At 43.6% G+C, this 27,349-nt stretch overlaps 1 protein-coding gene across 1 annotated transcript in view; it reads right to left on the reverse strand.

The window, feature by feature from the left end:
• Positions 1-23,254, reverse strand: part of LOC115460501 (membrane-spanning 4-domains subfamily A member 4A-like) — a 100,032-nt gene extending 76,778 nt beyond the window's left edge. The window contains exons 1-2 of the mRNA XM_030190265.1: positions 22,975-23,254; positions 3,798-3,966 (exon numbers count right to left, since the gene is read on the reverse strand). Coding sequence (XP_030046125.1) covers positions 3,798-3,956 — 159 coding nt within the window. The 5' untranslated portion in view covers positions 3,957-3,966; positions 22,975-23,254. The remainder of the gene's footprint in view (positions 1-3,797; positions 3,967-22,974) is intronic.
• Positions 23,255-27,349: the final 4,095 nt, after the last annotated feature.

A 27,349-nucleotide genomic window follows, 5' to 3' on the forward strand; every position in this document is an offset into this window, starting at 1 on the left:
AAATATAGGTCTGACATTCGTTTGCCTAATTTATGAGCCTAGTGCTGAAAATCAGTGCTAAGCTCCTAACTTCTTTTCCCCACCCTAAATCTGCTCCAGTCACCCACTTTTTTGCTCCTAAATTTAAGAGTTGAGGGCCTGATATTCAAATGATTTATGCTTCTAACTTTGAGAGTTATGATGCTCCTAAATTGACCTATTTGAAAATTTACTAGGGCTCAGGGCCCGATGCACAAAGCATACTGTGCTTGCAACGTTTGCTTAGTACAGTTGTAGTTGGTCTAAAGCAAATATTATTTAGTGTTTAATACACAAAGGGGTTCTGCATCCCTTTTACCGTTCGTCAAAGCAGCTTCCAATAACCCTATGCAAATGAGTTACAACTATCTTATCAGTATTAATATGAGCATTCTGTGCACTGAGTGCCTACCTTGGTGCAAAACTGTAAGGCAGGTCTGGAGCTGTCATTATGGGAAGCTATACAGTGCAAACAGACTGGACCCCTGACCCTCCACCCCCAAAACTTTAAGGTAAAACTTGGTGGTCTAGTAGACCCCCCCTCTTGAGCCCCCTAAAACAAAAACTCCCTGGTGGTCCATGGTGTGACTGCACCTCAAACATTGGGTTCATTCTAGTCACCGCATCTCAAAACAGATATAGTGGAATTAGAAAAAGGTACAGAGAAGGGCGATGAAAATGATAAAGGGGATGGGGAAAGGCTGAAGCGTCTTTAAAATAATGAGTGGAGTGGAATGGGTAGACGTGAATCATTTGTTTACTCTTTCCAAAAATACTAGGACTAGGGGGCATGTGATGAAGCTACAAAGTAGTAAATTTAATACGAATCAGAGAAAACTTTCCTTAACTCAACGTGTAATTAAACTCTGGAATGCGTTGCCAGAGAATGTGGTAAAGGCGGTTAGCTTAGCAGGGTTTTAAAAAGATCTGGACGGCTTCCTAAAGGAAAAGTCCATAGACCATTATTAAGTTGACTTGGGGAAAATCCACTGCTATTTCTGGGATAAGCAGCATAAAATGTATTGAACTTTTTTGGGATATTGCCAGGTATTTGTAACCTGGAATGGCCACTATTGGAAACAGGATGCTGGGCTTCATGGACCTTTGGTCTATCCCAGTGTGGCAATACTTATGTACTTATCAATACAGCATACCCATTTACATAAGCAATCTTTATGCGGTGCTTGGGCTAACCAAGTGGTCTCAAATTGTATCATATACAGACAAGCTACTGAAGGTGCGAAAGTAGCACCCATGGCTTCTCCGGAAATTTGTAAATAAATTTGATCTTCAAATAAGAAAAAAATTATGCTTCATAGCCGAAACAGCTAGAAACATTATAAATTCAATAGGCACTGCGGGTTAAAAGGTCTGCAATTCTTATAAATAATACATCATGGTAGACGCCATGTTTTAACAACATAACGCACAAGGTTATCTGGTGGCGCACCACCTTTACCCGATGATTTTCCATTTTTAGTTGCTATCAGTAAGTAAGATTGATTTTGTGAATGGATTTTGTAAGTCTGTCTTCCTTGACCATTTAAATGTAGAGAATTTAATTCCAGTTTTGATTTTTTTTTCAGGATGCAAACACTGTGATATATTTTCCACTGTGTGTTGCCAGCTCCTATACCACTTTGATAAGTCGCAGTCGGGTCGGCTCCAGATGAAGATATTTTAGTGAAACAGATGGCTCCATAGAGCCTTGGAGTGCAGTTCAATTGAATCATTTATAAGATAAGTTAAATGTAGCTTTATCATTGTTTAATACAGTGAAGCCATCAAATAAGTTTGTGGTACCCAGTATTTGTTGTTTTTAGCAATATAATATAAGGGAAAGTGAGTATTAATATATTACGTGTTAATGACACGGTGTACCAAATATAATCACAAAAAAATACTCAGACGGTTTTTATAACCAGTGATGACTGTAACCTCATGAGGTTCTTTCGTATTGTGAGGTTCTTTCATATTCTCCATACTAGAGATATGAGAGCACCGAGGTCTTTTCCCTCTTGATAAAACAATATTGATCTTTTTCCTTTTGTTAAAACAATATTGTTCTATATTTTATAGTGGTTATTCTCTTTAATTATAGCTCTCTTTAACAGTATAGATAGTTCTGAAACATGTTTTTGTGATATCGTGAAGTTGGTTCCTTGTTGAAGATTTGAATTAAGTGACATATTTTGGAATGATAGTTTTGCAATTGATTATTGGATTTGAGATACTTGATAAAATACCCCTTTTGTTAATGAATATTTTTATGACCAATTATTGAAAATATATAGCTCAGAAGCTGTTATAATGTAATGACTATTTTTCTGAGGTCTTTCTTCATCTGTTTTTTAAATGTTGGTCTGCAGTACTAATAGTGTATGTTTAAGACGTTGCCATTCCAGATATATGCTGATCATTAGCAGAATTTGGATTTTTAAATTATGCTTATTTTCTGCTTTCGAGATAATTTTTGAATTTTCAGACAGCTGATTTTTGTGTGCAAAAAACTTTACACCACACAGATGGCTTTGAAAGTTTCCCTTAAAATGGTGGAGTAAATGAAGAGAAGTGATATTGAAGAGAAAGCAAGGACTAGTGGAGTTAAAAGGGGGAGAAGAAGAAAAAGACCAAACAGAAAAGACAGGAAACTAATCACACTGCCATGGTCAGAGATTCAGAGGGTGTGGGAGAACACTGACAGAGAAGAAGAGAAACAAACAGGGAGCTGAAGTGTCTAAGGGAGAAAAACATATCTCAGAGATAGCCACTAATGACCTGAACATGTATACCCTGGAGGAAAGGAGAAACAGGGGTGATATGATACAGACGTTCAAATATTTGAAAGGTATTAATCCGCAAACAAACCTTTTCCGGAGATACAAAGGTGGTAGAACGAGAGGACATGAAATGAGATTGAAGGGGGGCAGACTCAAGAAAAATGTCTGGAAGTATTTTTTTCACGGAGAGAGTGGTAGATGCTTGGAATGCCCTCCCGCGGGAGGTGGTGGAGATGAAAACGGTAATGGAATTCAAACATGCGTGGGATAAACATAATGGAATCCTGTTCAGAAGAAATGGATCCTCAGGAGCTTAGCCAAGATTGGATAACAGAGCCGGTAGTGGGAGGCGGGGCTGGTGGTTGGGAGGTGGGGATAGTGCTGGGCAGACTTATACGGTCTGTGCCAGAGCCGATGGTGGGAGGCGGGGATAGTGCTGGGCAGACTTGTATGGTCTGTGCCCTGAAAAAGACAGGTACAAATCAAGGTAAGGTATACACAAAAAAGTGGCACAGTGGGAGGCGGGGCTGGTTGTTGGGAGGCGGGGATAGTGCTGGGCCGACTTATACGGTCTGTGCCAGAGCCGATGGTGGGAGGCGGGGATACTCCTCTGTTGCTTTCCTGGGTGTTGCCATTGTAACCAGTGTCTTTCCTATCAGATGTGAATAGTCACAGATTCAAACTATTCAAAATATTTATGCACAGCAAATTTCTAAACACACAAGAGTAAATCGGTGATATCTGCACCTGAAACACATTAAAAATATCTGAACAGGGCAAATACTTCAAGAACCATGAGTAGATCCAAGTCAAGTCAAGAGTAACTCAGATATATCCAAACTGCTTTTGTATTTAATCTCAATTGGTTTGCCCACTAGTCATGAAGATAGTACTGTTGAGGAGGTCAGTTGTGTGATCTCTCCATGGACACTCATGCATGACATTCCTCTAGTTGCTCTGATTGTGTCATAGAATGTGAACAAGGTAGAGTAAACTCACCCCCAGAGCCTTCGGTTCCCCTAAGAAGAATTTCTGTAGAGCCTTTGGGACTTGGCACAGGGTATTTTGAGGAACACTGGGCCCCACCTGTATGATATTTGATGGGATGACCTGAGTGATTACAACCGCCCCATTGGCTCCAGCTGCCACAGGATTCATTGCTCACAAGCTATAGGAAACATAAAAGCAACAAAAAGACAGTTATGTATTTCCATCACATGAAAGATGAATGATATGCTTTTTAACCTTGTCAATTATGAAAATATAGGTTTTTTTTAATGGGGGGGGGGGGGGGGTATGACATCAGTGAAGTAGTAGTGGTTCTCAACAGGCAGTCAGTAAATACACTTTGAGTTGGTTTCAGTCTTGATACAGGAAGTGCTGCTGCATTGCTTGTGACTGGATGCCATCATTTTTATTATTTATTTCAACAAACTTGATATACTGCTCAGGGCCTTCACATAGGCATTACAGTGGTTCACACAGCATAAGTTTATATAAAGAGAGGGAAACAGCGGGGTAGATAAAGAGGTGGTGGGGAGTATAGGACTAAAGTTAAAGTGCAAGAGAAAAATAGGGCTATGATGGGGGAAGGAGGTAAACAAAGTGGTGTGTCTTCAGGGCTTGCTTGAAGGTAGAGATTGTAGGTTGATCTCAAATGTGATGTGGCAGGTCATTCCAAAGTCTGGGGCCAAGGTAGCTAAATACAGAGTCACAGGTTCTGTTGAGGCAAAGGAGTGAGGGTGGAGGAAAAGTGAGGAGATTGTTGTCTGTGGAGCGGAGGCAGCAGAGGGGAGAGTAAGGGATGAGGAGATTGTTAAGATAAGAGGGGGCAGTAGGGAACCTGGATTTCTAGATCAGTAGGATTATTTTAAATTTAATGTGGGTAGAGATAGGGAGCCATTGTTCTTTTTGCAGGAGAGGGATGACATGGTCGAACCAGTGAGCATCGTGTAGGAGTTTGACTGCAGTGGACTGAATTAACTGTAAGCATTTGATACAGAAGACCAGTGAAGAGAGAATTGCAATAGTCAAGGCATGAGATGACTAGAACAAGGAGGAGAGGGCATAATAAGGACATGGGAAAGAGTAAGTGAACAGATTGGACATGATGAAGGGCAAAGAAAGTGGAACGGATGACTAAATCTATATGAAGCTTAAACGTAAGAAAGGAGTCAAATGTCATGCCAAGAATCTAAACTGAGTCCTTGAAAAGGAGGGGCTGACCATTCAGGCAGGGGGCTGGGAGCAAGATGTGCCATGAGGAGGGGAAAAGGATAGACTCACATTTAGAGGAATGTAGAAACTGAAGGTTGGACCTGAACCAGGAGAACATCATTAAGGTTAGCAACAGAAGAAGGGTCAGAAGCCCTGGAAAAGATTTGAATGTCACCCACATAACAGAAAGGGGTGTGAGCATGGTATTATATAATAGTGAGAAGCGGAACAAGGAAATATTGAACAAAGCAGGTACAAGGATGGAGCCTTGGGGTACCCCAGAGAGAAGAGAAAGGGGGATGTTGTAGAGCGGTTAAAGGAGAGATGGTAGGAGCATTTAGAGTGATAAAGAACCAAGAGAGAACAGTGCCTGAAATTCTAATAGAGTGAAGATGTTGAAGTAGGACCGTGTGATCAACAAGATGAAAGGTGGAGGACAGGTCTAAGGAGACAAGAATTACAGAGCAGCATTGATCAAGTGAGGTACGGATGAGGTCATAGAGAGATAAGAGGAGGGTTTCAGTGCTGTGGTTGGGTTGGAAGCTGGCTTGGTAAAGGTGTAGAATGTTGCTGTTTTCAATGTGTTGAACCAGAAGAGAGGCAGAAACTAGAGGGGGAAGCAGGGTCTAGGTGGGGTTTTTTGAGAAGCAAGTGGACAACTGCGTGTTTCCAAGTTGAAGGGACTGGTCCAATGGGCAATGAAGATGACAGGAGAGGTAGTAGATGGGGAACGATGTGACAGGTGTTTGATCAGGGAAGTGGGCCAAGGGTCGGCAGAGGAAGAGGAAGGGTTAAGGGAGGCAAGGGCCTTGGACAGAGAGAGGGCATTATGCAAATTAAATGAAGACCATGATGAGGAAGGACAGGGTGCAAGAGGTGGGTGAGAGGCAGTGAAGGAAAGGGAGGGAAAAGAAGGGGCAGGACATGAGTGAGGGATGGTGAGGAAAGGGGAGAAGGTTGAGAACTGAGGCGGATGTGCAAAAGGAGGGAGGGGAAAGCAAAGGAGGGGGAGGTGGAGAAGGTAACTGATCTGGAAGTAGTGCTGAGCATAGCACAGCAATTTTGGACTGCTAGGAGGATGCGAGAGTATCGAGTAGAAGAACAGGAGGATTGTAGTCGGGGGATACAGTGGAGGGGATTGATATTGAATTAAGGATATGAAAGAGGGCTTAGGGAAGGTTAAGTTAGTGAGAGATTTTATCACCAAAGAAGTTGGCCTTGGTGTGACGGAGCACATGGCAGTACTCTGTGTAGTGGGACGAAAAGAGGATGTGATCTTCTGGCGACCACTTTTTCCACAATTTCTGTTCGTCAGAGCAGAGGTAGGATCATAGAAGATGGAGTTAGGGAGAAAACAATGGGGAAGAATGGGAACAAGCAGGGGGTTTAGAAGAGAGGGGACGTGCTGGTTGAGGAAGGAAGCAAGCGATTGGACTACTTGTGAGACACGGAGATCAATGGATAAGGATGGAGAGAGGGGGCAGATGGGAAAGAGAGTGTGAAAGAGCAGGTACAGCAGCTTCAATGAAGGGCCTAAAGACAGTCAGGGGGTGCTGGAGGGGAGGGATTAGTGGGAAGGAGAAAAGTGAGAATAGAGTGGTCAGACTAAGCAACAGGAGTGGCGAGAACAGAACCAGGGTGAATGGTAAGAGAGGGGGAAGTAAAAACAAAATCAAGCATATTGCAAGCTTTGTGGATCAGAACAGTAATGTGTTGAGTGAGCATGAGACCAGAGGTGAGAGAGAGACAGAGAAATGAGAAACAAGTATCAGAAGGAAGAAGATTGAAATCACCTAGGAAAAGAAGTGGGGAAAATAGAGTTCAGCACTCAGTAACAAAGGCAGAGAGCTCGTCGAGAGACAAGATAGACAAGGGGAGGGTGGTAGAGAAAAGCCAGATAAACTAGAGAAGAACGGAGGGAGAGGTGGAGGATGAGAGTTTCCAAGATTGAGAGGGGTTTGGGGGTGTCCCAAGGAGCGCACAAGAAGCATGGCCTACTCCTTGGTCGTGCTCCTTCGGCACAAGCACCTTGCACCAGGTGAGCTCAAATCTTTGCGGGAGAGTGATATCACCTTAGAACATCAGTGGGAGTGGGAGACTGGAGTTGGGCAGAGCGCAATAAAATACCAGAGACCTATGCACAGAGAGAGACAGAGAGAAAACATCAACAGCAGCAGCAGTAACAATTAGGTCCAAGCATGTTATGGTTCTGCTAATTTGATTGCTAATTCTGTTTCTCATTTTCAGTGGTCCATCTTTTTTTTGTTACATTTGTACCCCGCACTTTCCCACTCATGGCAGGCTCAATGCGGCTTACATATTGTATACAGGTACTTATTTGTATCTGGGGCAATGGAGAGTTAAGTGACTTGCCCAGAGTCACAAAGAGCTGCCTCTGCCTGAAGTTGGAATTGAACTCAGTTCCTTAGTTCCCCAGGACCAAAGTCCACCACCCTAACCACTAGGCCACTCCTCCAACCCAATCTTCTGCATGTTGGCTCCCTTGGTGGATTATTAGGGGGAGGAGCTGCCCTCTGTGCTCTGGAATATCATTACCCAGTGACTGGCAACTGCTGAGGCAATCTGTGGCATGGAAGGGCATAATCGAAGGGGACACCCAAGTTTTGCTGAGGACGTCCTCGCAAAACGTCCCGGCGAAGGGGCGGGGAAACCTGTATTATCGAAACAAGATGGGCATCCATCTTTTGTTTCGATAATACGGTCGGGGACGTCCAAATCTTAACATTTAGGTCGTTCTTAGAGATTGTCGTCCCTAGACTTGGTCGTTTCTGATTTTTGGCGATAATGGAAACCAAGGACGCTCATCTGAGAAATGACCAAATCCAAGCCCTTTGGTTGTGGGAGGAGCCAGCATTCATAGTGCACTGGTCCCCCTGACATGCCAAGACACCAACCAGGCACCCTAGGGGGCACTGCAGTGAACTTCACAAATTGCTCCCAGGTACATAGCTCCCTTACCTTGTGTGCTGAGCCCCCAAAACCCACTCCCTACAACTGTACACCACTACCATAGCTCTTACGGATGAAGTGGGGCACCTAGATGTGGGTACAGTGGGTTTCTGGTGAGTTTTGGAGGGCTCACATTTATCACCACAAGTGTAACAGGTGGGGGGGGGGGATGGGCCTGGGTCCACCTGCCTGAAGTGCACTGCACCCACTAAAACTGCTCTAGGGACCTGCATACTGCTGCAGTGGACCTGAGTATAACATTTGAGGCTAGCATAGAGGCTGGCATGACATATTTTTAAAGTTGTTTTTTGAGGGTGAAAGGGGGTTAGTGACCACTGGGGGAGTAACGGGAGGTCATCCCCGATTCCTTTTGGTGGTCATCTGGTCAGTTCAGGCACCTTTTTGTGCCTTGGTCGTAAGAAAAACAGGACTAGGTAAAGTCGTCCAAGAGTTCATCAGGGACGCCCTTTTTTTTCTATTATGGGTCGAGGACGCCCAAGTCCCGCCTTCACTACACCTCTGACAAGCCCCCGTGAAGTTTGGTCGTCCCCGCGATGGAAAGCAGTTGGGAACACCCAAAATCAGCTTTCAATTATACCAATTTGGGCGACCCTGTGAGAAGGATGCCCATCTTCCAATTTGTGTCAGAAGATGGACATCCTTCTCTTTCGAAAATAAACCTGATAGTGATGCTTCCATATTAATATGCCATCAGTTTGCAGTGGTGTTGTCATAAGCATTGGCAGCAGCAGGGCATAACCTTTGTCAATTTGGCACCCATTCTTTTTATGTTTAAATCATGTTTATTCGAACAAACATACACAATAACAAAACTACTTTTGTTACAGAATTGGAGTTTTTACATTTCTTCCCTCCCCCCCTTCTCTCCCCCCCTACTCCTCCCCCCATTCCCCCTCCCTTATACTAATATCACATTATTCATACATTCAATAAATGACTTCGTGCTGATGGAGTTAACGTATTCCAAAGAGGTGCCCACAATTGCTGAAATTTTTCCCCTGCCTGTGACTCAAAGTCAACAATCTCCACCCTCTCTATCCGCATCATTAACAGCATTTTCAACCGCCACTGTTGGAGGGTGGGCGCTTTAGTAGCCAACCACTCCGTTAGAATAATCTGCTTGCCAACTATCACGGCTCTGGCTACGAATGCTGTAAAGCCCCTCGCCAAGGGCTGCCGCAGCTGGGGTTGGCCAAACAGTAGAGCCGGATCATAACTCCAACGCTGGTGCCAGATTTTATTAACATAGTTTATAATGGCCTTCCAGAGTCCTTCTATGTTTTTGCATGTCCAGAACATGTGTCCCAAGTTGGCACCCTCTGTTCCACACTTCGGGCACTCCCCCCAGGACGACAGACCCATATAAAACGCTCTTCTAGGGGGAATATGCAGCCGAAAAACAAATTTGTACTGTAATTCCCAGTGTGTAGACTGGTATGTCACCTTTCTGAGTGATAATACGTGAGACCGCACCAACGCTGATGCAACATCTGTCCCTAAGTCTGTTGTCCACTGCTGAGATAGAGTTTTATAATCCGGTTCTGGCATAGTATCTTTTATGTGCCTGTGGTGATGGGAGAGTGGCACTCTCTGTTGGGCCTCCAGGGAGAAAGCCAACGCAAGTTCCTCCTGAACATCCTCCGCTAGGTGCTCCCAAGGCAGAGATGTCACATAATGTTTTAACTGCTCATAGTGAAATCGTTCTCCATCTAGAAGGCCATATTCTGTTTTCAGGGCCTCGAACGATTTCATGCGCCCCTCCCGGGTTAGCACCTGTAGCAGGTACTCCAATCCCCGCTTTTTCCATTTCCTAAATGCCCCATACATACTGCCTGGTACAAAGGCCGAATTGTCACAAATGGGTAAGTATGGCGAGACCTTTGTTGAAAAATGATGCATCCTACTAACCCATTTCCAGGTTGCTACTGCTGTTTTCATAATCAGGGCTTGCTGTAGGACCTGCGGGATGGGCACTCCAGTCAAGTGCAGATAATTGCTAAAATGGGTCCTCAAAGTAAAACTCAGTTCCACAGAAGTATCTGAAAAGTCACTTATTCCTCGGAACCAATCATTTATATGTCTCATCCCACAGGCCACATTAAAGTACCGCACACTCAGCAGTTCTAATCCTCCATATTCCACTGGTACGCATAGTACCCTCACCGGCAGTCGAGCTCTTTTGCCCCGCCATAAATAGTGTTGAATCATTTTGTCCAGCTCTTTCTCGTCCTTCTTGTTCAGGTATAACGGCATTGTTTGTAGAACGTATAGCCACCTCGGGGCAATAATCATGTTGTACAAGGCTATTCGGCCCAACAAAGAGAGAGGCAATGCTGTCCATGCTTGTAGGTTATATCTTGTAGCCGTTAACAGTCTTTGTATATTAAGATCATATAGTTCCTTCCTCTCTGCGGAAACCAGGACTCCCAAATATTTAAATTTACCTGGAGCTATCTGGAAAGGTATCTGCCCTCCCCTTGCTCCCTCCTCCCCTGTATGTCCCATCTGTAGTACCACCAATTTTGATAAATTTAACTTAAATCCTGATATATGTCCATACTGCCTAATGTGTTCTAATAGGACCTCTGTAGATCTTTGTGGGTTGGTCAACGTTAGCAGCAAATCGTCCGCATATGCCAGCACTTTTACTGACTGCTCCCCTATTTGGACCCCTTCAACTGTTTGTTCCGCTTTCAGCGTGCGCAGTAGAGACTCCAATGCCAGGATGAACAGCAGGGGAGAGAGGGGGCAACCTTGCCTAGTGCCCCGCTCTATTCTAAATTCACTACCCTTCAGGCCATTTACCAGTACTCGCGCCGTGGGGTGACAGTAAAGAACCTTAATTATTTCTAGAAACTTACTAGTAATACCCATATGTTCAAGCGCCTGAAACAGGTAACCCCATTGCACCCGATCAAACGCTTTTTCCGCGTCTAAGCTGAGTACCCATGCCGGCTCAGCTTTCTCTATGCATACTGCCATTGCCAAAAGTAATCTGCGAACATTTTGGGTAGTTTGTCGACCTCTCACAAATCCTACTTCTTCAGTACCTATTAAACGAGGTAGGCAGTCAGCCAACCTTTCGGCCATCACTTTGGCTAGGATTTTAATATCTACATTAAGAAGTGATATTGGCCTGTATGCATCTGCTCTATCTGGTGACCTACCCAGCTTGGGAATTAATGTAATCAATGCCTGATTTGCATATGGAGGGAACTGGCCCGCAGCTATTACACCCTCATAATATTCCAACAAGGAAACCAACGCTTCCGGGGCCAGCATTTTATAGTATTCCCCCGTGTTACCATCCGGGCCCAGGGCCGATCGAGGCTTTAACCCCTTAATCGTTCTTTTCAATTCCTCTAGGGTCAAAGGAGCATTTAATCCCTCTTGCTCCTCTTCGGTCAACCTATCCAGGCCAGCTTTCCTCAAATATTGCTCTGTTAATTGTTTTTCACTTGTTGGCCCGGCTGCATATAGCTTGGCATAGTACTTGTCAAATATCTGTGCAATCTCTTCTCTAGAATTAACCAATGACCCCGCCTGATTTTTTACCGCTACAATGGCCCTAGACCCCCCCCCCCCCCCAGTTCTTAATCACTCTTACTAACAAGGGACCTGCTTTATTCCCAAATCTACTTAACTTATATTTGTAGTATATTGCAGACCGTGTCTCCTGTTCATGCAGAAGGGTGTTCAGCGCCACCTGAACCGCCCTCAATCTTTCTAAGGACTCAGGGGTGAGCTTGCGCATGTGCGTACGTCTGGCCCTCTAAAATTGTCTCTCTAAGTGTAAAATACTAGCTAGTTGTCGCTTGCGCCGGGCACTACAGTATGCGATAATATCTCCCCGTATCACTGCCTTGGAAGCATTCCAAAACAGCACCGGTTGTGTCTCTATGTGCACCCCATTGTAAGTAATATATGTGTCCCACTTCTCTCGCAGATATGTCTGAAATCGCGCATCTCCTTGCAGATATGCCGGGAACCGCCATCCCTTACCCCCTTCCCTATCCGCCGGGACAGCAATATCCAGCCACACCAGCGCATGGTCCGAGACTTCCTCGGGACCCACTTCTGCAGCTTGCACCCAGGGGAACATGGTGGATTCCAATAATATGTAATCTAAACGGGCTAATGTGCCATGCGCCCGTGATGTGTGGGTGTATTCCCTATCCCCAGGGTGCAGGATTCTCCAGGCATCCACCAACCCCAACATTCTCCTGAGGGCACTGAAATCTTTACGCCTGTGTCCTTGGTAATGTGGAGAGGTGGGGCTCGATGTATCCAACTCAGGGTCCGAGGCCATATTGAAATCCCCAACAACTATCAATTTTGCCGTTTTATACTGCAAGCAGGCGCTTCCCAGGGCCGCATAGAAACCCGGCACATACCCATTAGGGCCATATACATTTACCAAAATAAACTCCACTCCTTGTAACCAAATCTTCAAAATAAGATACCTCCCCTGTCCCCCCTGTGTTAACACATCAACTTTGCACGAGAGCCCTTTCCTAATCAAGACCGCCAGGCCCCCTCTCCGCCCCTGCGCAGCTACTGCATGACACTCTCCCACCCATGTCTTTTTCAATTTAGTATGCTCCTGGTCATTCAACTGCATTTCCTGCAGACAAGCTATATCTGCTTTGTGCCTTCGTAGCACCTGCAAGATCTTGTAACGTTTCGTGGGGGTGCTAATCCCCCCCACATTCCACGATATTATCCGTGCTGGCATAATGTTTCTAAAACTGCCTCCGCGACCAACCCCTGAGCTCCTTTTCCATCAATTTGGCTTCTCCCCATTATCAGCTGATCTTCCTTTTGTGTACCTATACCAACTAACTTCATGTATCTCCATCTTCTTTGCACGTTTAATCTGGTGATATTTAATAACCTCCCGTTCCATCTACCATTTCCCCCACCCGAACCCACCCTCCCATGCTTCCTTTTATCTACCACCCTTTCCATGCTCTAGGCCCAACCTAGTTATGGAACTGAATCACACTATTCGGCTAGAGACCCCCACCCGCCATACTCAAATATGTGTAGATTGCTTTACTCTCTACTCACGTATAGTCCAAACTCTGTGCCCTCTCTGTGTTAAGGCCTGTTATTTTGCTCTTGTCCTATTCCTGTGATGTCCTTGTCCCGGAGGAATTTTCTTGCGGCCTCCACGGTCGGAAACGTATGCCATTGGTCTTGTAGCTGCACCTTCAATTGTGCTTGGTATTTTAGAGCAAAGCGGATTTTTTTGCTAATTAACGCCGTGCACAATGGGTGGAACTGCTTACGCTTTGCTTGCACCTCAGTTGAGAAATCTTGAAATATTAAGACGTTCCTCCCGTTGTATTTGAAAGTCTCCCTCTTCATGCGAAAGCCTTGTAGAATTTCTTGCTTGTGCCTGTAATTTAACAGCTTTGCTACCACGACTCGCGGTCTTCCCTGCACCTCCATTTTTCTCCCCACTCGGTGGGCCCGCTCCACCACCACTGGCCCCATAGAATCTGTTAGGGCCAGTTCCTTCGATAGCCACGTCTCCAGCCATACCTCCAGATTATGTTCCGGGAGCGATTCAGGAAGTCCCACCAGACGTATATTATTTCTGCGGGAACGATTCTCCAGATCTTCCAACTTGGAGGCATGTGTTTCCATCTGCTGTTGCAGGTTGGTTATGTCCGGCCCGTAAGCACGCGCCTCATCCTCCATCGCCGCTATTCGTACTTCCGCGTCGCTCACGTGGGTTTGCAAACCTGCCAGCGTGGTTTGGATCCCTTCCAGCTTTCTATCGAGCGCTGCCCATTTCGGCTCCCACGCTCTTGTCATTGCGGAGGTGAGTTGTTCCAGCTGGGCCTCCGAGAACACCACCGGAGCCTCGTGTGCGCCGTCCGCCATCTTGTTTTCGCCGACCGCGACTTTAATTTTTTCTTTTTTAGTGGTCTTCGGCGCTTTTGTCACAGGTGCGCTGCGGAGATATCTATCCATGTGGGGTTCACCCACTTCGCTGCGAAAAATATTTCGGCTGCAATCTGTAACTTATGCTAATTGCGGGTGAGGGTTCCGGAGCCCAAGCAACCGACTGCTGCTTAGCTCATAGCACCACGTGATCCCCGCACCCATTCTTTTTATATCATTGCCACTACGAGTGTGGTAGGAGCAGGGTTGAGTGTGTTGTTCAGCAAGCGTTTTGGGAGTAATTATCTGAAGCTTTAGGCTCTTGGACCTGTAAGCAGCTCATTCATGTGAAGATGGACTTGGATGTTGTTTTGCTTAAGTTTCCAGAGGTTATGTTGATATGGTCCAACCAACTACCTGCTCCCTCGATCCCTGCCCATCAAAGATAGTGCAGCAAGCAAGTATGGGCCTCATAGAAGGTGCCACAAAAATTGTGAGCACCTCTCATTCTAATGGGCAGCTACCAACAGCATTAAAAAGGGCAGTGGTCCGCCCTCTGCTGAAGAAAAACAACCTTGACCAGGACAAACTTGAAAATTACAGGCCAGTATCCAACATTCCATTTCTAGGGAAACTCATAGAACAAACAGTCTGTGTTCAACTTAATGACTGGTTAGAAAAGAGAAACTGGCTAGATCCATGTCAATCTGGATTCAGACCTGGTTATGGTACAGAAATGGTCCTTGTATCCCTACTAGATGATTGTCACAGAAACCAAGACAAGGGATTTGCCTCGATGTTAGTACTGCTTGATTTCTCTGCAGCTTTTGACACTGTGGATCATGATATCATGCTAGCACAACTGACAGGAACAGGATCAATGGAACAGTACTTGCTTGGTTCAGATCCTACCTATCAGACAGGCAACAATCCATAATGTTTGGCAGCAACTCATCACCACCATGGACACTGACCTGAGGGATACCACAAGGATCGATACTGTCACCTATTCTGTTCAATATCTACCTCAAACCACTAGCTGAGCTGATTAGGTCAATGGACACTCAGTTCTACATCTATGCAGATGATGTGCAGCTACTCATACCCATTGAACCTGACTTACCTACAGCCTTGAATAAACTGATTACCTGTCTAATATCAATTCAAGAATGGGCTAATCACAACAAATGTTGCCTGACCCAAGTAAAACCAAGCTTCTCTGGGTCCTTAACACAAGTGGATACATACCTGACATTAAAATCCCTTTTGGGAAGTACGAACTCCCCCTCAAATCACAGGTCAGGAACCTTGGAATACAGTTAGATTCAACACTTACACTGATTCCCCAAATCCAAGCAACCTTCAAGAGTTGCTTCTACTATTTGCGACAGCTACTCTGCCTCTCTCTTTACATCGAGAAGGTAAATCTTATCCCAGTTGTACATGCCATGATAACATCAAGACTGGATTACTGCAATGCACTATACAATGGTCTGACTACAAAGGGCCTGCACCAGCTCCAGTTGATTCAGAATGCAGCAGCAAGACTCATAGAAGGTTGCAAGTGACGTGACCATATCACACCATTTTTGCAAAAACTTCAATGGCTACCAGAACAATATAGGGCTAAATTTAAAACTCCATGTCTGATCTTCAAGGCCCTCAAATGAAATGGCCCTGAGTACCTGAAAAATAGGATGATCCTCCACACACTGCCAAGGACACTAAGGTCTTCCCAAGGACTTCCACTAACTACACCCTCTCCAAAAGACATTACATGATGTGGTACCCACAAGCAAGCCTTCTCTAGAGTAGCCCCCACACTCTGGAATGCTCTGCCTGAAAGGCTGCGCTTAACACAAGACTATCTCTACTTCAGGAAGCAGGGGAAAGCTTGGCTCTTCAACCGGGCATTTACTGGAAAAAGTAACTAACTTGTTAGTCTCACTCACACACACAAGGAGTGACTCAGGCTGCATATACTGCAGCAGGACATGTTTATCCACTCCTACCCTAGCTGAGATAATTAACCATTTCTCTGACCTCATGTGCAACTTTCTTTAAGTCAATCACCTTACTTTCTAACTCTTCCTACTTTCTTACCCTTCTATATGTTCCATCTTTGCTTTACCCTTTGCTATCAGTTATAATGTTCTATTACGTATTGTGTTGACATTGTAAATAGTATACCATGCCATACTTTGTATTGTTTTTGAATATTTTTACTGCTGTAATTGTCTATTGCTCATGTTTGATCTATTCTTACTGTACACCGCCTTGAGTGAATTCCTTCAAAAAGGTGGTAAATAAATCTTTGAAAACTGGAGAAGGAAAATATCCCCTTATTTCTATGTATATTTATTCTTGCAAAAATAATCAAGATAAGATTCAGCCAGCAGCTGGCTGTATAAGAATCTAGGTATATAATTAAACATCTAAACTTACATCAGTGGCAGAGACATACAGCATTTAAAAAATACAAGCACAGCTCTCGCTATAGAGTTTAGTAATATGTCTGGAAGTTATATCCGGTATTTGAGTGTCAGCAGATGAATTTTCACTGTTGAACAGGTATGTTTTTCAATTAAATTTCCAGTATGATTTAAAATAAACAAAATCAAAGTCAGCATTTACAAAGAAGTATTCAAATATGGAGAAACAAATGAAATATTGTTAACAGTTGTATGCTAAAGACCACACCAGGAGACTAATAGAATCCCATTTAACATTAACACATCACAACAGCTATGTTGAACAAACTTCATACATCTCCCATTATACTTCTTCAACAAATAACAAAAACCTTATGTTGAACCCTCTGACAAACATTTTTCCTGAACATGTACATTTTTCTTCTGTGTTTTCTTTTTTGTCTGTTTTTTTGTTTTAATTTTTGAAATTCCAAACAGTAACAATCTATATAATAGGACAGTGTAAAATGCAGGTACAAGTATTTCCCAACAGCTGCTACAGTAAAAGAAATCCTCAGTAACACAAAAAAAAAACCTTCAAGACTCAGAATTTTGTTTTTTTTTTCCCTATCTTCACTACACCTGAAAACACTTCCCTTTTCTCAGTGCATAACTTTGCCATTTGGTAGCAAAAACAATGAAATTATATGTATAAGTGCTGGCAAGCAACCAAGAAAAAGATCTAGGTGTTGTAGATAATATGCTGAATTTTTCTGCTGTGTGTGGTGGTGCCAAAGAAGCAAACAGGATGCTAGGAATTATTAGGAAAGGGATGGTGAATAAGACCGAAAATACTATAATGCCTCTATATCATTTCATGGTGTGACCTCACCTTGAGTATTGCATTCAGTTCTGGTCGCCGTATCTCAAAAAAGATATAACGGAATTAGAAAAGGTTAAAAAAAAGAGCAACCAAAATGATAAAGGGGGATGGATCTCCTCTCGTATGAGGAAAGGCTAAAGAGGTTAGGGCTCTTCAGCTTGGAAAAGAAATCGATGAGGGGAGATATGATTGAAGTCTACAAAATCCTGAGTGGTGTAGAACAGGTAACAGGTAAAAGTGAATCGATTTTTTTTTCAAAAAGTACAAAGACTAGAGGACACTCAAGGAAGTTACATGGGAATACTTTTAAAGCAAATAGGAGGAAATATTTTTTCACACAATGAATAATTAACCTCTGGAACTCATTGTCAGAGAATGTGGTAACAGCAGCTCAAGGAAGTTACATAGAAATACTTTTAAAGCAAATAGGAGGAAATATTTTTCCACACAATGAATAATTAACATCTGGAACTCATTGGTAACAGCAGCTCAAGGAAGTTACATAGAAATACTTTTAAAGCAATTAGGAGGAAATATTTTTTCACTCAATGAATTCTTTGGAATGCATTGCCAGAGAATGTGGTAACAGCAGTTAGTGTATCTGGATTCCAAAAACATAGTAACATAGTAGATGATGGCAGAAAAAGACCTGCACGGTCCATCCAGTCTGCCCAACAAGACAAACTCATATGTGCTAGTTTTTGTGTATATCTTACCTTGATTTGTAACTGTCATTTTCAGGGCACAGACTGTACAAGTCTGCCCAGCACTATCCCCGCCTCCCAGCCACCAGCCCCGCCTCCCACCACCGGCTCTGGCACAGACCGTATAAGTCTGCCCAGCACTATCCCCGCCTCCCACCACCAGCTCTGGCACAGACCGTATAAGTCTGGCCAGCACTATCCCCGCCTCCCAACCACCAGCCCCGCCTCCCACCACCAGCTCTGCCACCCAATCTCGGCTAAGCTCCTGAGGATCCATTTCTTCTGAACAGGATTCCTTTATGTTTATCCCACGCATGTTTGAATTCCGTTACCGTTTTCCTCTTCACCACCTCCCACGGGAGGGCATTCCAAGCATCCACTACTCTCTCCGTGAAAAAATACTTCCTGACATTTTTTTTGAGTCTGCCCCCCTTCAATCTCATTTCATGCCCTCTAGTTCTGCTGCCTTCCCATCTACGGAAAAGGTGTGTTTGCGGATTAATACCTTTCAAATATTTGAACGTCTGTATCATATCACCCCTGTTTCTCCTTTCCTCCAGGGTATACATGTTCAGGTCAGCAAGCCTCTCCTCATACGTCTTGTAACGCAAATCCCATACCATCCTCGTAGCTTTTCTTTGCACCGCTTCAATTCTTTTTACATCCTTAGCAAGATATGGCCTCCAAAACTGAACACAATACTCCAGGTGAGGCCTCACCAACGATTTGTACAGGGGCATTAACACCTCTTTTCTTCTGCTGGTCACTCCCCTCTCGATACAGCCTAACAACCTTCTAGCTACGGCCACCGCCTTGTCACACTGTTTCGTCGCCTTCAAATCCTCAGATACCATCACCCCAAGATCCCTCTCCCCGTCCGTACCTATCAGACTCTCACCGCCTAACACATATGTCTCCCGTGGATTTCTACTCCCTAAGTGCATCACTTTGCATTCCTTCGCATTGAATTTTAATTGCCAAGCCTTAGACCAATCTTCTAGCTTTCGCAGATCCTTTTTCATGTTTTCTACTCCCGGGTGTCCACTCTGTTACAAATCTTAGTATCATCTGCAAAAAGGCAAACTTTACCTTCTAACCCTTCTGCAATGTCACTCACAAATATATTGACCAGAATCGGCCCCAGCACCGATCTCTGAGGCACTCCACTAGTCACCTTTCCTTCCTCCGAGCGAATTCCATTCACAACCACCCTCTGGCTTCCGTCCGTCAACCAGTTCCTTATCCAGTTCACCACTTCGGGTCCAATCTTCAGCCCGTCAAGTTTATTTAAGAGCTTCCTGTGGGGAACCGTGTCAAAAGCTTTGCTGAAATCTAGGTAGATTACGTCTATAGCACATCCCTGAGTTAATTCTCCAGTCACCCAGTCAAAGAATTCAATGAGATTCGTTTGGCATGATTTCCCTTTGGTAAAACCATGTTGTTTCGGATCTTGCAACTTATTTGCTTCCAGGAAATTCACTATCCTTTCCTTCAGCATCGCTTCCATTACTTTTCCAATAATCGAAGTGAGGCTTACCGGCCTGTAGTTTCCAGCTTCTTCCTTATCACCACTTTTGTGAAGAGGGACCACATCCGCCGTTCTCCAATCCCACGGAACCTCTCCCATTTCCAATGATTTATTAAACAAATCTTTAAGAGGACCCGCCAGAACCTCTCTGAGCTCTTTTAATAACCTGGGGTGGACAAGTTCCTGGAGGAAAAGCCCATGGTCTGCTATTGAGACTACTACTACTACTACTTATCATTTCTATAGTGCTACAAGGCATACGCAGCGCTGTACACCATACACAAAAAGACAGTCCCTGCTCAAAGAGCTTACAATCTAGATAAGACAGGCAGACAGACAGAACAATTAAGGGTAAGGGAATAAAGAGGTGAGGATAAAAGGACAAGGCAAATGAGCAGTGGTTAGGAGTCAAAAGCAGTGGTAAAGAGGTGGGCTTTAAGTTTGGACTTGAAAATGGCCAAAGAGGGGGCTAGACGTACAAGCTCGGGAAGTTTATTCCAGGCATGAGGTGCAGCAAGATAAAAGGAACAGAGTCTGGAATTAGCAGTAGAGGAGAAGGGGACAGATAAGAGAGATTTATCAACAGAACGGAGTACCCGAGGGGGAGAGTAGGGAGAGACAAGAGTGGAGAGGTTCTGGGGAGCGGCAGAGTGAATGCACTTATATGTCAATAAGAGAAGTTTGAATTGAATGCGGAAATGGATAGGGAGCCAGTGAAATGACTTAAGGAGAGGGCTAATGTGAGCATAGCGACTTTGGCGGAAAATGAGTCGCACAGCAGAGTTTTGGACTGATTGAAGAGGAGAGAGATGGCTAAGAGGGAGGCCGGTGAGAAGCAGGTTACAGTAATCAAGATGAGAGGTGATAAGAGTGTGGATAAGGGTTCTGGTAGCTTGCTCAGAGATGAAGACATGACATGAGGAAGCAACTGCTTGCCCTGGGATTGGTAGCATGGAATGTTGCCATGATTTGGGTTTCTGTCAGGTACTTGTGACCTGGTTTGGCCACTGTTGGAAACAGGATACTGGGCTAGATGGACCATTGGTCTGACCCAGTGTGGCTTCTCTTGTCTTCTTTTGTTATTTCTTAATTGCTTCTGAATATGGGGCTGAATGTGCCTCATTTTGAAAAAGCAAACGTAGGTTCAGTGCTGCATTCCCCGCACTACACGGGGTAAAAGTCCATATTTTTATTACATTTGTACCCCGTGCTTTTTCCCACTCATGGCAGGCTCAGTGCAGCAGGCAATGGAGGGTTAAGTGGCTTGCCCAGAGTCACAAGGAGCTGCCTGTGCCAGGAATCGAACTCAGTTCCTCAGTTTCCCAGGACCAAAGTCCACCACCCTAACCACTAGGCCACTCCTCCACATATGTAACAGTACAACATGCATCCAAATTAAATAGAGGATAGAAGAGAATATGTCAACCTAAACATCAAACTCACTTGCCAGCAATTTGCTAATCACATTCATTAAAGTTATAACTCTTGCAACAGAGTGTGCTGTGATGGGAGGAAAAAGCCTGTATCCACTTACATGAGTAGTAAAACTATCAGGGTATTTCCAGTCATTGGCATAGAAAATATCCTCACTTAAGGGTCCTTATATTAAGCAGTGGTAAAAAGTGGCCTGCGATAGCGTAGGCGTTTGTTTTTGGCGCATACTGGGCCATTTTTTACCATGGCTGGCAAAAAAAGGCATTTTTCAATGGGGCAGTAAAAATTAAAAGTAGCGGGCAGCTATTTACTGCCTGAGCCCTTACGAACACCCACTGACCTAGTGGTAAGGGCTCATGTGCTACTCACATGGTAATCATGCAACATGTGCCAATGTGGCTCGCACTGCCACCGGGACCCCCCCCCCCCCCCCCCCCCCCCCCCACAGTAGAAAATAGAAAATATTTTCTACCGTGAGAAACTGCACATGGCAACTTAAAAACTACTGCAGGGCACTCACACTACCCCTGCGGTAATGCCAGTCTGCGCTACCCACACATTAGCCTTACCGCTGCTCAGTAAAAGGACTCCCTCAAGCGTTAAAATCTGTGTAATGACGATTTTCACTGCTAATCCAAAATGTGACTCATGAAAAAGTAAATAAAATGATGTAGCTTTCAAAAACATGTTTGAAGAACTTCACTTTGTATATCCCCACCAATTGCGGCCAAAGTTTTGCCTAAAGCTGTTTCAAGGTGTCAGATTATTCCGCGTTCCCGCCCTACTTGCCTTTACCGCATCACAACATGCAGACAGTATGCAGGGGGGATAGGGGGTGGCAGTTTAGTAAAAAGCCCAGCCAATATGAGCTCCTACACCAAACACAGTAAACAAAACTTCTGGCAAAAAAAGAAGGAAAAAGACCTCAATTGTAGTTCGATTTCTAAAACACTGAGATGATTCTGTCATGTGACAAAAAATCTCCGCACATTATGTAATAATTTTCCCATTTCATAATTCACATTTTTTATGTTAATTTCCTATTGCAACATATTTCAAACATTAAAGCCTATTGGTATTCTTACTAATATTTGATGCAAGGAACTTTCTTGCCAAGGGCTCAATGGAGCCACCCATTTTGCTATTTCAATCTTCTTCTGGAGTGAGTTCCCAGCATGTGCTTGCCCAGTTAATCTGGCAGTTATTTATTTTACGGCATTAAAAGCAAATTTACTCCCTGCTATTCAAAACAATAGGATTTAATGTTTGAAATGTGAAAATTATTACATAACGTAAAGAAGTTTTTGACCAATGATAGAGAGATGTGGTAGCCATGTTAGTCCACTTTTAAAGGTAATCAACAGAAATAGCATAAAATAAAACATAGAAAAGAAAATACGATGATACCTTTTTTATTGGACTAACTTAATACATTTGTTGATTAGCTTTCGAAGGTAGCCCTTCTTCGTCAGATCCGAAATAAGCAAATTTTGATAAGTAACAGCACATATAAGTGAAACATCAAAGTATTTCAGTGACAGTCTGAAAGGATGAGGGAGGGGTGGGTTAGGTAGGAGACAGGGAGGGCTGAGAGGATCAGGGACGGGGAGATATGTATGGTGATTAGAGGGTGACAAAGCAGTGGAAATTCATGGTTTATAATGGGCTAGAAAACCCAGAACTTTGTTAAGTCCTGTCTGGTGGGTGTCAAAATATTTAATCGTTTTGACTTCAAAGGTCTTGCGTTCCTGTATTGTTGTAAAGTTTTCTTTCAGTATTCTATTCAGTATTCTATTTCTATTGATAACCAATGATAGAATCTACCATAAAGGAATTTAATCTCAGTGTTTGAGTAACTGAACTATTACTGACTGTGATCGGTGTGGAAGCTCATATTGGGTGGGTTTCTTCTGGTAAAAAAAAAAAAAAAAAAAAAAATATATATATATATATATATATTTCAATGAGTTTTCTACCCATCTAGTGTCGTTTGTTGATATATCAGTTTAATAAAGAGCCCTCTTACTCATGTAAACAATCATCTAACAGATTTCAGAAAACGGTCTTCCCTGTGAACAGATCCATTTCTTACTTTTCACACCAGAGGTTTTCTTACCTTGCGATGTGTGGCTCTAATTTTTCTACCTTCACTTGTTTCCTGTATTCTCTTCAGTTCTCTCTCTTCTGCAGGTTGCTGCTCCTGTCTCTCTCTCTGTCTATATGTACTGCTGTCTCTATTTCACTGTACGGCTCTCTGCCTCTACAAACCACTGTCTGTTAGTACCACTACAACTGTTTCTCTCTCTGAACTATTCAGTAATTTTCCTTGTAATAAATGGAAGGAGTGGGGAAGGCTGGGACCAGCCCTCATGTGACTTCCTCACCTTCACCCAGTCACTCAGGTCAGCAGCAGACAAAAGGACAGGAGTTGTGTGGAAAATGCAGAGAGGGGCAAGCAGAGCGTTGCAGATCAGCTTCACTGAGGAGGCATTTGACAAACTTCCTCATGAGAGACTGAGAAAATTAAAAAGTCATGGGATAGAAGGCAATATCCTTCTGTGGATTTGGAATTGGTTGTTGGACAGAAAAACAGAGGGTAGGTAGGGTTAAATGGCCATTTTTCTCAATGGAGGAGGCTAAATAGTGGAGTGCCACAGGGATCTGTACTGGGACCGGTGCTATTTAACATATTTATAAATGGTCTTGAAATTGGAATGACGAGTGAGGTGATTCAATTTGCTGATGGCTTGAAACTATTCAAAGTTGTAAAAATTCCTGCGGATTGTGAAAAATTGCAGGAAGATCTTTGGAAACTGTAAGACTGGGCATCCAAATGGCCAATGAAATTTAATGTGGACAAATGCAAAGTGAAGCACATTGCGAATAATAATACAAATCATAGTTACCTGATGCAAGGGTCCACCTTAGGACTCAGCACTGAAGAAAAAGATCTAGATGTCTAGATGTAGACAATACGCTGAAATCTGCCCAGTGTGTGGTGGTGGCCAAAAAAAGCAAACAGGTGGCTAGGAATTATTAGGAAAGGGATGCAAAATAAGAGCAAGAATATTATAATACCTCTGAATTACTGCATGGTGCAACCTCACCTTGAGTATTGCGTTCAGTTCTGGTTGCTGTATCTCAAAAAATATATTGCGGAATTAGAAAAGGTTCAAAGAAGAGCGACTAAAATGATAAAGGGGATGGAACTCCACCTATATGAGGAAAAGCTAAAGAGGTTAGGGCTCTTCAGGTTGGAAAAGAGACGGCTGAGGGGAGATATGATTGAGGTCTACAAAATCCTGAGTGGTGTGGAGTCGGTGGAGGTGAATTGATTTTTCACTCTTTCAAAAAGTACAAAGACCAGGAGACACTCAATGAAATTACATAGAAATAATTTTAAAACAAATAGGAGGAAATATTTTTTCACCCAAAGAATAGTTAAGCTCTGGAACTCACTGCCAGTAGATGTGGTAACAGCGGTTAGAATATCTGGATTTAAAAAATGTTTGTACAAGTTCCTGGAGGAAAAGTCCACAGTCTGTTGCTGAGATGGACATGGGGAAGCCACTGCTTGCCCCGGGATTGGTAGCATGGAATGTTGCTACTGTTTGGGATTCCGGAATCTTGTTACCTTTTGAGATTCTGGAATGTTGATACTAATTGAGTTCCTGCCAGGTATTTGTGACCTGGATTGACCACTGTTGGAAGCAGGATACTGGGCTAGATAGAGCATTGGTCTGACCCTGTATAGCTATTATTATGTTCTTATGACCCTATTCTATAAATGGGTACTTAATTGCACACCTAAATTTAGGCACCCTTTATAGAATTTAGGGGCTAGAATTGCCCTCCACATGCATAATACTGAATGCATTGAGTACAAACATACACCCACACGTACCTACACGTTCTACCCACACACACCCTTGCCATGCATATATACTCAAACACCAATGCATAACCAGTACATCAATAGTCACTCCTCCTGCCATCCTCCTCCTCCCCTTCCCCATCTCTCCACACACACCCCCACACCCTCCATTGACCCCAGAGACACTCTATAGCTAAACACCTATGTAAATTCAACCCCCAATACACACCTTCCCCATTCTCTCCACCTCTCCTCTATTCACCTCCACCCCTATCCTCACCCACATGCTCATACTGAGCTCCACATTCACAGTGTAACCCGGTGGGTTATATTTATTTTTTTATTTTTACCTGGGGTCTGGGGGAGGCTCTGGGCTCCCAGAGATTGTTGGTGGCCAGTGCTGTGACTCCAGAAGCACTTCTGGACTTCCTGCACGGAGCTGCGCTGTCTGCAGCTTGCCCCAATGCTTTGAGTGTTGGATTTGTTTTTTTGAGTGAACATTTCTAGTTTTATAAGAGTTTTGACAGATTTATGATAAAAGTCTGTAAATATATTTAAATGTGTGTTTAAACATATAAAAAAATACACTATATGTATAGTTTGATGGCACCAATGATTGTAAGATATTTTGATCTGATTGTATAGAAATTGTAAGGGTTTTTGTATAAAAATATAACTTTTCTATTATTTCCTATGGAAAGTTATTTTCCAAAATGGAGATTGTGAAAAAATGTTAATTAGTGTCCACTAGTAAAAAAGGCCCGTTTCTGACACAAAGTTATTTATTTATTTATTGTTTGCTTATATCCCACATTTTCCCACTCATGCAAGCACAATGTGGCTTACAAAACGTTAAATAAATTTACAAAACAAAATAGGAAACTTAGAAACGGGCGCTAGCAAGGTTTTCCTCGGAGTGTGTATGTGAGAGTGACTGTGTGTGTGAGAGAGAGTGAATGTGCGAGTGTGTGTGTGTGAGAGAGATTGAGTCTGGGTGCAAGTGTGTCTGTGAGAGAGAGAGTGTGTGTGTGTGAGAATGAGAGTGTGTGCAAGTGCGTATGTGAGACAGTGTGAGAGAGAGAGAGTGTGTTTCACACAGATACAGTGTGTGCGAGAGAGAGAGTGTGTGTGAGACACAGACTCTCTGTGAGACTGAGTGTATGAGACCAAGAGAGTGTGTGACTGTGTGACACATAGAGAGTGAATGTGATACAGTGTGAGATATAGAGTGTGTGAGAGACAGTGTGTGAGAATGAGAGAGAGAAAGACATTGACTGTGAGAGAGAGAGAGTGTGTGAAAGAGAGAGTGTGTTTGTGTGACAGAGATACCTCCCCCCCTCTGGTGTCAGCCCCCCCTCCCTCTCTCTGGTGTCAGGCCCCCCTCTCTCTCTCTCTGGTGTCTGAGCGTTACTGTGCAGGACGCTGCTGAGCTCTGGCTGTGCTTCAAGGAACTGACCAATCCTATTTAATAGAATGCACCTCCAACATTCTGAAGCCGAGAAACCTCGTGTGGTTGGTCACTTCTGCTTGTGACGAACCCGGAAGTACGTGATGCCAATTCAGGAGATGGATACAGAGAGCAGGAATGCCTCAGCCATGCAGTCAGCTTCAGAATGTTGGAGGTGCATTTTATTATATAGGATGAGGAAAACACCCTGTGTTTTGACACCTTATTTGCCAGCAGAGGTCAGCTGGTGACTCAGAGACCCAGTGTCTCTTGGCAACAGCTTGCCAGAAAGTAGAAGAGGGGCTGAAGACACTGAAGAGGAAAGATGTGTTTGGGAGAGCTCTGAGTGCATGACAGGATTTCTAGGCAGAAAAATATGTGAAAGTAAGTTTTTCTGTGAGCTTTGAATCTTTGAATGCAGGTGAAGTGTGCTGAGGGAGAAACGTATTGATTTGAGCAGAGAAAGAAAGTTCTAAAACTGATGGGTATTTGTGTGAGTACTGTTTAAGTATCTGAAAGGGAATTTCTCTGCTAGTGTTTAGTGCTGAAACACTGAATGCAGGTGAAATGTGCTGAAGGTGAAAGGTGTTGGATTTGAACAAGAGAAATAAAGAACTAAACTGTTTTTTTGTTTGTGTACTGTTTAAAAGTTTTGCAGTTAAGACTGTGGTGGAGAGATCCTGTGCAAGGTTGTGTAAGACAGGTTTATGCAAGTGGATTAATCCCAGTTAAGCCACTAGGAAAATTGGTCTCCAAACTTAAGATTGGGCTTGCAGTATGTGTGTTCTGCATGATCTGCTGGTGCATGAGTGTGGAAGATTGTATGAGTTTGTAGAGACCAAGTTGCTGTGGGCAGTGTGACTACAAGATCCAATGAAGAGTTCCCTTCCTTAGTTAGGGAACTCAGTACAAGAACAGAGAAACTATTTAAGGTTATACAATTATTATTTATTTTGTTAGCAAGCCACAGTTATTCCTGAATCCCAGCTAGTGCTGTTCCTGCAGTTAGTCAGGAAAAAAGGGTTTTTTTGTTGATTTTATTTAAAGGGTGAGGCACTAGGTTCCTGTACTGAAAGAGAAGATCCTGAGCTCCAACATACAAGCAAGGGGAAGCATGAATAAGCTCCAAGAAGGGCCAAAGATAAGTCTTCACTCCTAGCGCATTATTCT

This window comes from Microcaecilia unicolor, chromosome 1 (assembly GCF_901765095.1).
Source record: "Microcaecilia unicolor chromosome 1, aMicUni1.1, whole genome shotgun sequence".
Taxonomy (NCBI): Eukaryota; Metazoa; Chordata; class Amphibia; order Gymnophiona; family Siphonopidae; genus Microcaecilia; species Microcaecilia unicolor.